Source organism: Salminus brasiliensis, chromosome 16 (genome assembly GCF_030463535.1).
Source record: "Salminus brasiliensis chromosome 16, fSalBra1.hap2, whole genome shotgun sequence".
Taxonomy (NCBI): Eukaryota; Metazoa; Chordata; class Actinopteri; order Characiformes; family Bryconidae; genus Salminus; species Salminus brasiliensis.
This window is the reverse complement of record NC_132893.1, coordinates 36,204,112-36,218,580: the sequence shown is the minus strand read 5'-3', so window position 1 is coordinate 36,218,580 and position 14,469 is coordinate 36,204,112. Positions and strand designations below refer to the sequence as shown.

The following is a 14,469-nucleotide window of genomic DNA, read 5'->3' as shown; positions in this document are numbered from 1 at the left end:
TAATTGCATATAATTACTCCTGAATGTAAATAAACGTATAATAGAGTAGATTCCGGAGTTTAATAATTCCAGACTTTGTTTGGGTTTGGGGGATTAGACTTTGTTCTGTCTGATCTAACTTTGCAGAATAATGTCATGAAGCTGATAGAATAATAATAATAATAATAATAATAATAAGATATAGAACCTTTTATACATAAAGTAGTATACAACATTAATGACAACCAAAAAAGAAACCCTGTTGAAGCTTCATTACTAATCACCTTCATCTTCATCAGATCTTCAGAATAACGCTCCTGAACTCAGAGTTTGCTGGCAGGCTTATTTTATTGATCTGAGTGTAAAGGGTTATACATCATTTCCTGCTGCTGGTGTCGATACATTCCCTCATAAAACATCTGGATCTGAACTCTCCACAGCGTGTCTTCCAGCAGATCCTCTCAGAGACCTGCTGAGATCTTTAAAGTGATAGTTCACCAAAAATGTAGTCATCAGCCCAAACAGTTCCACACTGGAGCTACGAGGCTAATGTAGCTAATAAGCACAGGGAGCATTTACCCCACCAATTAGCCCTGGAGCTACGAGGCTAATGTAGTTAACATGTAATAGATGCTTATACCCCAACAATTAGCCCTGTACTTGAGCCATAGTAAAACTCTACTGCCCCCTGCAGGAGCACATTTCAGACTCCAGACCTGGTTTTGCTGATCGACTGCATTTTGGTGTGGCTGAACAATCCTTTAGGTTCAGTTCAGACTAAAAACTCTAAATCTGATCAGTCACAGCTGTCATTTCATAACCTGACAGACTGTGATGTTAAAAGAGTCTCTTCATTCAGATCATAACAGCAAATATCATAAAAATATCATAACAGTTATTTAACACAGTTAAAAACACACATGACTTTCCTGAAGTACTGCACAGGCGAAGTCCTCATAACTAACATGTTCGTTTACAAAGAGCCTGCAGTCTCGCAGCATCTCAGAGGGTAGAGGGGGTCCTCCATCGGGCTCTGGAGCTGATCCAGGATCAGCCGTGTAACGCTGGGATGCTTTGAGAACACAGGCTCTGAATAGGTATTGTATATCTGACCCAGGACCAGCCTGGGAGTCATAACCTTATTCAGTAATACTATATATCTAATCAGGGGTGGATGAAGTGCAGTACCTATGCACACGAGTCAGTAAATACATACTCTCAGTAAAATATTACTTCAGATAAAATACAAAAGAAATTACAAAAGTAAAATTACTTTGAAAAAGCAGATCAACTTCAGCTCACAGTGAGAGCTAGCCAGGCTAAAGTACTGCTTCCAAACATGGTGGAGGTAGTTTCACACACTGTTACTGTACTGTAAGACCTCCAAAGTAAACAGTGGGAGACTCATGAACTACAGAAGTACTCTTCTTTGTCCACCCCTGATTTATAACACCTTATAATGGTCCACTGTAGAAGTTTGCTTGTCCTGACTCGACCTTCAAATAAAAATGTACTACATTCACCGTAGCTTTACTCTAGCTCTAAACCTAAACCTTAAAGGTGCAGTTTAGTGATCAATCAGGGTATCAGGATTGATCTCTAATATCGACTTTAATTATAATACTGCACAGATACTCAGGCCTTGCCCTTTCACAAGTCACAGTCCTGTGCTTTGTGTTCACTGGACAAAAGTATTGGGACACCTGCCACACCTCATTCACTGTTTCATCAGAAGTCAACAATATTAAAAAGAGTTCCTCCTGCATTTGTTGGAGTAACTGTCTCTACTGTCCAGAGAAGATTTTGCAGGAACATTGCTGTGAGGATTTGATTACATTCAGCTACAAGAGCGTTAGTGAGGTCAGGTCATGTTCCCAATCCTCAACTCCCAAACTCATTCCAAAAACACTGGATAAAGCACCATCAATGCACTGATGGGTTCCAATAACAACACATGCACAAACCCACTCAGAGCTCATGCCCATCTGGAACCCACCTAGCCCATGTATATCCATTAAGCCCCACATGAGCTTGTTGGCTGATGGGCGTTATACCCCTCTAGACCACACCTGGCATTAGACAGCATGGTGCCAATAGGGTCATGTTTATTGATCTGCTTCAGAGAGTCCTATTCTATTGGCAGTACTTCTCCTCTACAGGGATTAGACAAGCTGTATGTGTGTGTGTATGTGTGTGTGTGTGCATTAGCACATCAGTGTCAGCAATGTGTGCAGCTTAAAGTAGCTGAATGTGTTCATTAGAAAGGGTGTCCACAAACATTTGGACATATAGTGTATTGTAAAAGTATGTGATGTCATATATATATATATACCTCCAGACATCAGTGAGAGCTAAGAATACTGCCCATCAAAAGTTTGGGTATATCTAGCTTTTCCATAGTAGCCTGGCCTTGTCAAGGCAACGCCCATCTTCTCCCTTTGTTGTGCTGCTAGTACTCATCTGCACTTTGACCTTTCAGGTGTTTAAACCCACCTTGAAGCCAAAAGGGAGGGTGGGATCATTTTGGGGATTGTGGGCAGTTTATTACCTTTACATTCTTCAATATTGAGGTAATTAGCTAATAATAATATTTACAGCACCATGAAAAAACAGGCTTTTGGCACAGAACTACGTCTCTGTACTGAACAGATATCACCACATACAGTACTGTGCAAATGTTGCTGATGGAGTTAAACAAGATTTGTTCTTCAGACTCAATCTCCCGTACTTTCTTCAGAGGAATATGTTTCTGTTCTACTGTGAGTTTCTACAGCTAAGAGACATTATTTAGAATAATGGGATTAGGGGCCTAAAACCTCTGAACAGTACTGTATATTGTATTATTAACCCCTTAAACAGCCTATGGTCCGCCGGCAGGCCTCTGTAGTTACTGAGTAATAAGCCGTTCTGTGCAAAGGGGTTCATTTCTATGTGATTCTTGATCACCTAGCTTTGTGTATAAATTGCCAGCCTATGTTGATCGCCCTCCCACCTAGAGCAGATCTGCACCCTGGCTTTAAACAGTAGAAAGATAATCAGGTGAATCCTGCTCTTTATACCACGAAATACTGGAAGTATGCCCTGATAAAAGTGTTGCACTAAATGTGCTTCATTTAAATATGTAAATCATTTGCATATGCATGAAATACTGTATATTCATCAACACAGTGTTAGCTTTTGTAAATGATGTGCATATTTGATCACTGATTGTAATGTTTTTTACATCATTTAAAATAAACAAACAAAATCAGAAGAGTGTCTCCAAACTTCTGACCTTTTCAGATTTTGGGCATGAAGACTTTTAGAGGCTCGTTTTCGTGAACTTTGTCTAAGAATCCAAGGTTGAAGTATGGATAGAGTGTTTCGGTGAACGTGTCCTGGAACGTGTAGAGGTGTGTCATGCTCTCGGCGTTGTAGAAAGACACCAGGCCCCTCCTGTAGTCCAGATACACACCGATCCGGTCCAGCTGCTCGTCCAGGGACAGGACAGTAGGGGGCGACGTTCCAGCCATGTACTGCACGCCATAGGACAGAGAAATGGTCCAGAAGCCGTTGACCGGCATGGCTTTGATGACTCCTTTCCGGGGGACAGACTCTCTGGCCACGCCCACCGTCCACACAGCACTGCTGTACACCTCAATCTCCCAGTAGTGCCGGCCATGGGTGAAGCCCTGACTGCCCAGCAGCGAGAGCGCTGCGTTAAAGCGCTGAGGGTTATCCTGCACTGAGCTGTTGAAGGTCTGGTAGCGGACGCAGGTCAGAGACGGGGTCAGGCTGAGCCATGGGTTGGCTGTGCTGGAGTTAAAGGTGATGGCTGACGGCACTGCAGAGAAACAAATATGTGGTTAGAAGCAAAACAGTGGACACAATGTCCCAATGTCCCCCAAACTAATTTGTTTTTATGTCATTCCGGTCCCCCTACCATCTGGAACTTATCCTACAATGCTGCCATCCCTGGGATAGTAAAGGCTAGCACAGCCTTCCTCCGAGACACGTGAAGCTGCACCACATCACACTACATACTATTCAGTATCTACATTATTCATTATATGAATTATTCAGTATCTATTATGACTTATTCAGTGTCCACTTTCTATTATAAAGGGTCCTCTATGAATTATTTAGCATGTACTGTGTATAATTCAGTAGTTATGAATCATGCAGTTTCCACTATGTATTTTGCAGTATTCACTATGAGATCAGAAGTCAGGCCACTCCAACCAACCAATTATTCATGATCCATTATGAATATTTCAGTATCAATTATAAATAATTCTATATCCATTATGAATTATTATTTGTACATTATGAATGATTCATTATCTATTATTACATTTTCATTTATGGCATTTAGCTGACGCTCTTATCCAGAGCGACTTACAAGGTTAGTCGTATTACACAGGTGGGCCAATGTAGTGTTAGGAGTCTTGCCCAGGGCTTATTGGTGTAGCGCAGCATACAGTCAACCAGACTGGGAATCAAACCCTGGTCTCCCACATGGGGGGTGTAATAGCTCACTGGCAGCTAGTGGTTTTATCTGCTGCGCCACACCAACCACACAATTAATAATTAAGTATCCATTATTAGTTATTAATAGTCTATTATTATGTATTCATGATCTATTATGAATTATTCAGTAACCATTATGAATTAATAATTGTCCATTATGAATTATTCATTATCCATTATAAATAATTCAGTATCCATTATGAATTATTAATTGTCCTTTATGAATTATTCGTCATCTATTATGAATTATTCAGTATCCATTATGAATAATTCAGTATCCATTATGAATTATTAATTGTCCTTTATGAATTATTCATCATCTATTATGAATTATTCAGTATCCATTATGAATAATTCAGTATCCATTATAAATTATTAATTGTCCATTATGAATAATTCCGTATCCATTATGAATAATTCCGTATCCATTATGAATAATTCCGTATCCATTATGAATTCTTAATTGTCCTTTATGAATTATTCAGTGTCCATTATGAATAATTCAGTATTCATTATTAATTATTCAGAATCCATTATGAATAATTCAGTCCATTCGATCCATTATGAATTATTAATTGTCCATTATGAATTATTCATTATCCATTATAAGTCAATCATTCAGTGTCCACTTTGTATAATTCAGTAGTTATGAATCATGCAGTTTACACTATGTATTTTGCAGTATTCACTATGAGATCAGAAGTCAGACCACTCCAACCAACCAATTATTCATGATCCATTATGAATAATTCAGTATCTACTTAATATTATTCAGGGTCCAGCATCCACTACAGTTATAGTTAGTACAGTTATATAGTATCCGCTGTAAAGGATCTATTATAGTTTAGTGTGTTCTGACCTCACAGTGTGATACTGGCACTCTGACCACACTGAGACCCTCAGAGGGGTCAAATCTGTAAGTGCAGGACAGTGTTATACAATGGGTTATTAGTGGCCACTCTCCATTGTTTAACGTGTGTGTGCTGCTAGGGGAAAATGGGAAACCTGGGTAGATGCTTCCTTTCAGGGATTTCCAGACACGGTATTGCAGCGGTCCGGCAAAGCGGCCTTCACACAGCTGCGGGGGGGTCAGGGCCGGCCTCTCAAACTTCAGCGGCTGCCTGGATCACACAACAGACAACAATAACACCAAACAGCTTAGTAACCAGTCACAGCTTCTCGCGGACAGAACATTAGGATGTGAAAACCGACCGACTCTCAGAGTCGCAGAGCTCCGGCTCACCTTTGAAGAAGGCTCTTTATGTTCTGTGGAGAGACGGGAAGCAGACCATTGATTAGTTTGGCACAGGGTTGAAGAGTAGAAAAGTGTTTTCCATATGAGATCAGTGCTCCGACCACTCCACCCAACCCTGCACCCCCCCCCCCCCCCCTCATTTCTTCCTTTATTTCTTTCTCTGGAAATCCCCCTGCAATGCTGAACTCCACTCAGCTTTATCTTCTGCATCGAGACAGACGGTGACATCACTAAATTAGATCCTGCTGTTCTACATCCTCATGCAGAGCTCTCCCCTTTCTGCTCCTCAGCTCAGAGACAATACCTCCACCACTGACTGGGAAACAATCAGAAATCTGCCCAAACCTGTGACCACAACACACACTCTTATAGACCACCTTCCAGATCTTTATCTGTGAAGATCACAGAGACGTTTTGGTCTGATTATGAAAGGAGTAGAGTGGTCTGATAAACTGCAGCAACAGACGGAGCTCTGTCTGTAACTGCACACCTGTATCGTAGAGCTGTAAAGTTTCCAATAAAGTGGACAATGAGAAGAAGCACAAGGTAGGTGTTTCCATTAAAGTGGCCATTTGCAGCTAAAGTGCTAAAGCAACTGCTATGGTTACTATGGTATTGCAGGTGGTTGCTATGGTGTTTTAGCTAGCCAGCTGCTATAGGGGTGCTAAGTGGTTGGTAGGTGGTTGGTATCAAAGATGGTAACAAAGGTGGATGCTATGGTATCCCAGATGCTAAGCGGTTGCACAATGGTTGCTATGGTGTTCAACTAAAAAAACTAAAAAAATATATTAGTCTTGAAGTTTCTAGTGCAAACTTTTACTGTGTGTGTGTGTGTGTGTGTGTGTGTGTGTGTGTGTGAGTGTGTGTGAGTGTGTGTGAGTGTGTGTGTGTGTGTGTGTGTGTATGTGTGTGTGTGTGTTGCAGACTGACCCTAAGGAGTGTGTATGGGTCCTGCTCCCTGAGCTTGTCCTCTATATCGGCGAGGGCTCTGCGGAGGCGGGATATTTCCACACACAGCAGAGCTTTGTGTTCGTCCAGCCGGATCAGCTCCCTCCTCTCCTCCGTCTTCAGCTTCACCTGCAGCAGCTTCTCCTCCTGATACAGGAACTGGTGCAGGTCACTAAACTGGGCCTCAATGCGCTGCTTCAGATCCGCTGTGTGTTCCTGCAGCGTGACAAAACACAGCTTTAGTCAGAGAAAACTCTACAGGTAGTATCTCACACTCTTACTGTAACTAAGACCCCCAATGTAAACACTTCACAGTGTAGATGTGCAGCTGTAGATGTGATGGTGGGTCAGGAGTGTACTGTGGATGTGATGGTGGGTCAGGAGTGTACTGTGGATGTGATGGTGGGTCAGTAGGAGTGTACTGTAGATGTGATGGTGGGTCAGTCAGGAGTGTACTGTAGATGTGATGGTGGGTCAGTAGGAGTGTACTGTAGATGTGATTGTGGGTCAGGAGTGTACTGTAGATGTGATGGTGGGTCAGTCAGGAGTGTACTGTAGATGTGATGTTGGGTCAGTCAGGAGTGTACTGTAGATGTGATGGTGGGTCAGGAGCGTACTGTAGATGTTATGGTGGGACAGGAGTGTACTGTAGATGTGATGGTGGGTCAGCTGGAGTGTACTGTAGATGTGATAGTGGGTCAGTCAGGATTGTACTGTAGATGCGATGGTGGGTCAGCTGAAGTGTACTGTAGATGTGATGGTGGGTCAGTAGGAGTGTACTGTAGATGTGATGGTGGGTCAGTCAGGAGTGTACTGTAGATGCGATGGTGGGTCAGCTGAAGTGTACTGTAGATGTGATGGTGGGTCAGTAGGAGTGTACTGTAGATGTGATGGTGGGTCAGTCAGGATTGTACTGTAGATGCGATGGTGGGTCAGCTGAAGTGTACTGTAGATGTGATGGTGGGTCAGTAGGAGTGTACTGTAGATGTGATGGTGGGTCAGTCAGAAGTGTACTGTAGATGTGATGGTGGGTCAGTCAGGATTGTACTGTAGATGCGATGGTGGGTCAGCTGAAGTGTACTGTAGATGTGATGGTGGGTCAGTCAGGAGTGTACTGTAGATGTGATGGTGGGTCAGTAGGAGTGTACTGTAGATGTGATGGTGGGTCAGGAGAGTACTGTAGATGTGATGGTGGGTCAGTCAGGAGTGTACTGTAGATGTGATGGTGGGTCAGTCAGGAGCGTACTGTAGATGTGATGGTGGGTCAGTCAGGATTGTACTGTAGATGTGATGGTGGGTCAGGAGTGTACTGTAGATGTGATGGTGGGTCAGGAGTGTACTGTAGATGTGATGGTGGGTCAGAGGTGTACTGTAGGTGGGAAAGCTGGTCTGCTTCAAACAGTATAGAACTGATCAGAATTAATAGAGTTTGTATGGATTTACCAGACTGTTACAACTGATAAATGTTACAGCGCCCCCTTCAGTCTGCTACAGAAGAGGAAAGTAAGAATGGTTCAGAAGTAAGACAGCTCTCTTCTCCTCTCATTACCTTCAGTTTCTTCACTTCGTCCTCGGTTTCTCTCTCGCACTGGAGCGCCGTGTTCAGCTCCGCCTGCAGAGCTGTGGCCGAGCTGCTCAGAGAGGTCTGACCAACAGAGAGACAGACAGTACAGGATAAGTCACTCATAAACGAAGTGATTTTGTGCTGAATGATGATCTTAATGCCTTACAGACTTTCTCCATTCGTTGCCTAAGGCTGCTGAGCTCATGGAGCGTTAACAGGGGTCTGAGCTGCTGAGCTAAGCAGCTGGAGGCTGGAAAATAGGAACCACGCTTGGCCTCACTGGGAGAGCTAAAATAAGAAGCTGCAGACTCTACAAACATTGACCATGGGATCAGGTTTTGCCTAGGAGACACGTATGCACAATTATACACTCACTGGCCAATTTATTAAAAACACTTGTGCTTCCACTCACTGGCCACGTTATTGGAAACACCTACCCTGTGCTTCTACTCACTGTCCACTTTATTAGAAACCCCTACATTGTGCTTCCAATCACTGGCCACTTTATTAGAAACACTTGTGCTTCCACTCACTGGCCACTATATTAGAAACACATACCTTGTGCTTCTTCACTGGCCACTTTATTAGAAACGCCTACATTGTGCTTCTAATCACTGGCCACTTTATTAGAAACCCCTACATTGTGCATCCACTTACTGGTCACTTTATTAGAAACCCCTACATTGTGCATCCACTTACTGGTCACTTTATTAGAAACACCTACATTGTGCTTCCACTCACTGGCCACTTTATTAGAAACACCTACATTGTGCTGCCACTTACTGGTCACTTTATTAGAAACACCTACATTGTGTATTTTATTTGCCACTTTATTGGAAACACAGACTTTGTCCTTCTACAATACGGGTATACCATTTATAGACTGGTGCTCCATCTTTTGCTGCAGTTTATCTGCCCCCTCTATCCATTAATCACTGCATGGCCACACACATGGTGGTGTTGGTAGTGTGTGTGGTAGGAATGGATCAGAGACATCAGTGTCGCTGCTAAACCGAAAGTGAGTCCACCACCCGAGTATATCCAAACAAGACTGACGTAGGTCTAGAGGAGGCTAACACACACACACACACTGCATCATCAGATGACCTACAGTCTGAACACCAGCAGGATGCACATGAGTGTATACTGACACTTGAATCTCTTACCCTGTATCTCTGCTGAGCATCCTGCACACACACCAGTGTGTGAGCGCGGTGTTCCTGAGAGACCCCGCAGACGAGACACACCAGCTCTTGGTCTTCGTCGCAGTAGAGCTTCAGCTCCTCGCAGTGCCGGCCACAGCGGGGTACGGGCATCACCGAGGTCATGGGGGTCACCACGTCCAGCCGCCCGCCGCTCTCCTCCAGGCCTTGGCAGTAGCTCTCCACAATGTTAGCCACGATGCGGTTGGGCCTGTAGCTCTGCCCATGGAAGATCTTGCGGCACTGCGGGCAAGATCCAGATCCGGGCTGACCCGGTGACCTGGGCCCGTTCCAGTACCCTGTGATGCACGCCTGGCAGAAAGTGTGGTCACAGGGCAGAGACACGGGCTGCTTAAACAGGTCCAGACAGATGGAGCAGGTCAAGTCCCGGCTCAGGCGTTGAGCTGGACCTTTGGCCACTTGGCTGGACATCTCCGGCCTCTTCTGCTTCTCTGGCTTGTCCATTTTGGTCCGGTTGCTAGACATGAGGTCGGGCTTTTCGGGCTCTTTCCTGGACCACGGTGCGCTCATGAGCACGGCTAGAGTGTCTGCCTGCTGGACTGCTTGTTAAATGCTTTGAGTTTGGAGTGTTTCTTCTCTTTCGTCACCCCTCGCTCTCGCTCCGTCTCCTGATCTCTCTCTTTTACCCTCTCTCTCTCTCTCTCTCTCTCTCTCTCTCTCACTCTCTCTCACTCACTTTTGGCAGGCTCGGCCCAGTCTTCCTGTTGACTGTGGGAAAGGAAAAGGGGGAGCTGAGTGGGCGGCCGGACTGAAGTCTCCTAGAGTATGTGAGTGTGTGTGTGTGTGTGTGTCTCCATGCCGTTGAACGTGCCTTAAAAACAAGATACAACCAAACAAACAAACAAACAAACAACCCTGGCACTTGTTCTACTGCATATATCTGAATATATTATATTCTCTAATATCTTTAGACTGGCCTGTTAGCACTAGCATATAGCATACAGTTTTACATTGAGCATGTATGTCCCCTGTCCCCTTGCTCCTTGACGTCATCTTTACAGTCAGGAAGCGGAGGTCATCCTGGGAGATGCTATCTGTGGATTGTTTATTTGTGGATGCTAAAGGAGGATTCAGAACTCACACACAGTTTGAGCTGAAATGATCATCATCAAAGCAGCACATCTGAAAAGTATCCTAGATTTATATGGACGGCTGGTGTGGTTAGTTCCTAAAGTTCCGGCTGCAGGGTTGACTGGGTCACACTGTATTTATGTTATGAAGGCCACATTGGAAACGAGCTCCAGGGCTGACATTGTGAGCAAAACAGCTAAAAACACAGCTAGCTAAACTCCTCAGTCACAACCAGGCCACAGTAGAATATAAAGTTAATTCAGTTAATGCTTATATAATAATAAGGGGCAGAGGTTAGAGCTCCGGGCTGTTGATGACAGGGTCGTGGGTTCGATACTCGGGCTCGGCAAGCTGCTACTGTTGGGCCCTTGAGCAAGGGTGCCCGGATAGCAGAGGGTGATGCTGATACATCATTGATTTTTAATCAGAATCATTGAAAGTTTGATATCAGGTCTAAGTTTGATCAACAGTAAAGTATTGATGAAGGTTGCTCACCCTGGCAGTTCCAGCAGGCTCTAACTGAAGATCACAGCCTTCAACTCCCAGCTAGCAGAACCTTCTAGGAACGTTCAGCAGAGTTCCAGGAAGATTAGTCTGTAACGTTACACAAATAATAACAATGATTATTAGAACATTTCTTACACAGCGTTCCCAGTTAGACAATATCTAACATTATGGAAACATGACTGTGACTGTGACATCTGAAGGAACTTTCCCAATATTAAAAAATGTATCATAAATAAAATAAAAAGCAATAAAAACGCTGATAAAACCGATACATAATATTTAATAAATATTTTATAAAGGGTTTCCAAACTTTCCAAATAATAGAATCATTTATTTAAAAAAGACTTTTTGAAATATGCTTATCAAAAGAGAAAAGCCCAGATTCAAGTGTGAGAATTAAACAGGTAAATAAAAACATTCTAGGAACTCCTAGAAATCTTGACAGATTAAAAAAAAAATGACATTGTGATATTTTGTTGTTTTGTGATAAATACATGTCAAAAATAATAATAATAATAATAATAATAATAATAATAATAATAATAATAATGTACTTAGTGAATTGATTGGAGTAAAATAAATAATATATTCTTTGAAAATAAGCACCGTGCAATTTTTTCATTTACATCAAGCAGAAAAAATTCAATTGAATGATACTTTATTTAATTACATTGGTCTTACATTACGTAGCACATCCTGCAATGTGACTACTGTTCATGCCACTGTTGCGATGATGATGATGATGATGATGCTGAATTGATATATAGTGCAGACCTAGTTCTAACTAAATATATATAATTAAAGTTAAAGGAAAGGTGCAGGTATGTCAGTGCACTATGTACAGCCAAATGTGTCCTCCACATTTTTGCCATGTGTGGTAGTAAATACACACACACACACACACACACACACACACACTAGTGAACTAGTGCAAGGGGAACACACACACACAGAGCGGTGGGCAGCCAGCTCCAGCGCTGTGTAAGGAATGTTACAATAATTATTTGTGTAACGTTACAGACTAACCTTCCTGGAACCTGGAACTCTGCTGAACGTTCCTAGAAGGTTCTGCTAGCTGGGAGTTGAAGGCTGTGATCTTCAGTTAGAGCCTGCTGGAACTGCCAGGGTGAGCAACCTTCATCAATACTTAATCAAATACAAAAATCAATGATGTATCAGCATGACCCTCTGCTATCCGGGATGTGTCAGATCACTGAGTAAAACATGGTAATGCAGCTGTAAACAATAACTAGGCCAAACTGGTCAGAAGGTCGACAGTTGCCGAGTGCTAACCTGTGGCTATTCATTAGCCTTCGCTGCCATTGGCTCTCATCTCTGACTGAATGATTGATTTTGTGTATAATATTGATAATCTCTGTGTTTGTTCAGAAAGTTAGCATGTTAGCAGGACAGTGATTCTGTGCTGGAGAAAGCGTCTCCCGTGCCGTTCAGATTCTCTGGCACTGAGTAGAAATCTCCTTCAGCTTCTAGTGTGAGTCAGCAATACCCTGAGTCAAACCAGATGTGTCCTACTTTCCCCCCAGTGTTCCTCTCCAACTACAGCGGAGAGAATGATCAGCAGACTGAAAGCAAAACACAGGAATAGTTGGAGTAGGTGGATGGAGTGGCTTACAGCTACAGCTAACTCCAGCAGAATGGGTTCCTCCACTGACTTTAGACCTGCAGTAAAAGTAACAGTAGCCTAGCGGAACCCAGCAGAGGCCTGTGGTTCCCCTCTAGAACTGCAGTGGAGCTTCTCAGTTCATCCAGCTTCTCTTAGCACGAATATTTACATTTACATTTAAGGCCTTTAGCAGACGCTCTTACCCAGAAAGATTTACAAAAGTGCTTTGCTATTTACCCAAGAATTATGCATAATTAATAAAAGGAAATATTAATAAAAAATTAAGAATAAATGAATAAAACACTAAAGCTCTGAAGGTGAGACGTGTGAGCTGCAGTAAAGCAGCCTTTTGAGGTGAAGGCTTCACTAATCCACTGTAGCCGAAGTAAAACAGCGATGTGAAGAAGAGTGAGTGAGCCACGTTCTTGCTAACATGTGATTGCAGTTGTTCCTGAAAAGTGTGGCAAAACCAGTAATTAGATATTAGGGGTGCAATTATTTTGTTTGGTTTTGAATAAATCTGTAATTGTGTGTGTACTTGTGTTCATTTTTTATATTAATATATAATAAATATCTAATTAGTTGGACGATCTGATATGTAGCATTAAAGCAGCGCTATGTGAGAATTGGTATTTCTTACTCCTGGGCTCCTCCTACTGTTGGGAAGTGGAATTCCCACATTGAGCCATCCCGCCAGCCCTTTGAGCCAGCCGAGAGCTCCAGCAGCAGCAGCAGCATCTGAAGGTGTAGAAGCATGTTGGCTGAGGCGGTGGAGTAACACTGCAGGATTTTACACTAATATGGGTTCTGCAGTTTTCACCAGCGTTATCCACCAAACTTCACCAAACTGACCTACTGCAGTTAGCAGCGCGCAGAGGCCGGAGGAGCAGAGATAGCGACGCTGATCTCCCTCCTACGGGCAGTGGAGCAACAGCAGGATTTTAAATCTGTTCATTTAAGGTAAGAAAAATCTGCATACTGATGCTTTAAATGTCACGAATATGCAAAATAGAAGAAATTAGTAAGGGGCAAATACTTCCCACAGAAAATCCCACCTCCAGTCGGCATTAGGATGGTGTAAGTGAGCAGAGCGAGCGAGTGGCTGCCTCCTCTGCTCTGTAATGGGAGGGGATCATTACAGTGAGGCTGTAATTGCAGATGGTGAGGAGTAATTAGACAGGAGCTGCTGGACTGCAGAGCTGCTGTGCACCCGAGTCACCATGAGATGCAGTAAAGATTTTTTTAACGCCTGAATCCCACCACAGCGCTGTTTTGATGTTTGGATATTTTCAGAAACAGCGGTCAGACGCCCGGCTCCCTCACCATCCCCCAAACTCACTTCCTCTGCTCCCTCGCTCATTGTCCCGCGCCAGCCCAGCGCATCCTGCCCCGCTTCCCAACGTCCAGCAACATTCAGATCCCTGATCAGGTTCATCTTTTATATCATACAAGCAAAACTCAGCCAGGTCTGATGTACACGGACCAGCCATAACATTAAAACCACTGGCAGGTGAAGGGAAGCACGCTGATGATCTGGTTCCGGCGGCTCCTGTCCAGGTGTGGATCTATTAGTCAGCAGGTGAGCGGTCAGTTCTTGAAGGTGATGAAGCAGGAAACATGAGACACTTTGCAGAAAGTAAAATGATGTTATTGGATAATATTGTTTTGCCCCGCCCACTTGTGCATGATGACATCATCAAAACATCAGAAGACGTTTTATAGACCCCCCCCACCAAAGCTGACATTGTGACAGTCAGTGGAGCATCAGCATGATCCTGAAGCTGCATTA

General features: G+C 43.4%; 1 protein-coding gene across 1 annotated transcript; it reads right to left on the bottom strand.

The window, feature by feature from the left end:
• Positions 1-308: 308 nt before the first annotated feature.
• trim69 (tripartite motif containing 69) lies at positions 309-10,099 on the bottom strand. Its single transcript, XM_072659296.1, has 6 exons — positions 9,422-10,099; positions 8,241-8,336; positions 6,674-6,907; positions 5,732-5,754; positions 5,494-5,609; positions 309-3,802 (listed from the first exon to the last, which is right to left on the bottom strand). Exons 1-6 carry the CDS (start codon positions 9,986-9,988, stop codon positions 3,258-3,260), a joined length of 1,581 nt encoding a protein of 526 aa, XP_072515397.1. The 5' UTR covers positions 9,989-10,099; the 3' UTR covers positions 309-3,257.
• Positions 10,100-14,469: the final 4,370 nt, after the last annotated feature.

Bases quoted from the DNA above. Each gene is read 5' to 3' on its own strand.
- trim69 (XM_072659296.1), bottom strand. From the start codon at position 9,988: ATGAGCGCACCGTGGTCCAGGAAAGAGCCCGAAAAGCCCGACCTCATG. The intron at 6,908-8,240 runs GTAATGAGAGGA...GTCACGCTGCAG, and splicing joins ACGAAGTGAAGAAACTGAAG to GAACACACAGCGGATCTGAA. The intron at 3,803-5,493 runs GTTTCCCATTTT...GTTTCTCTGCAG, and splicing joins GAAAGGAAGCATCTACCCAG to TGCCGTCAGCCATCACCTTT.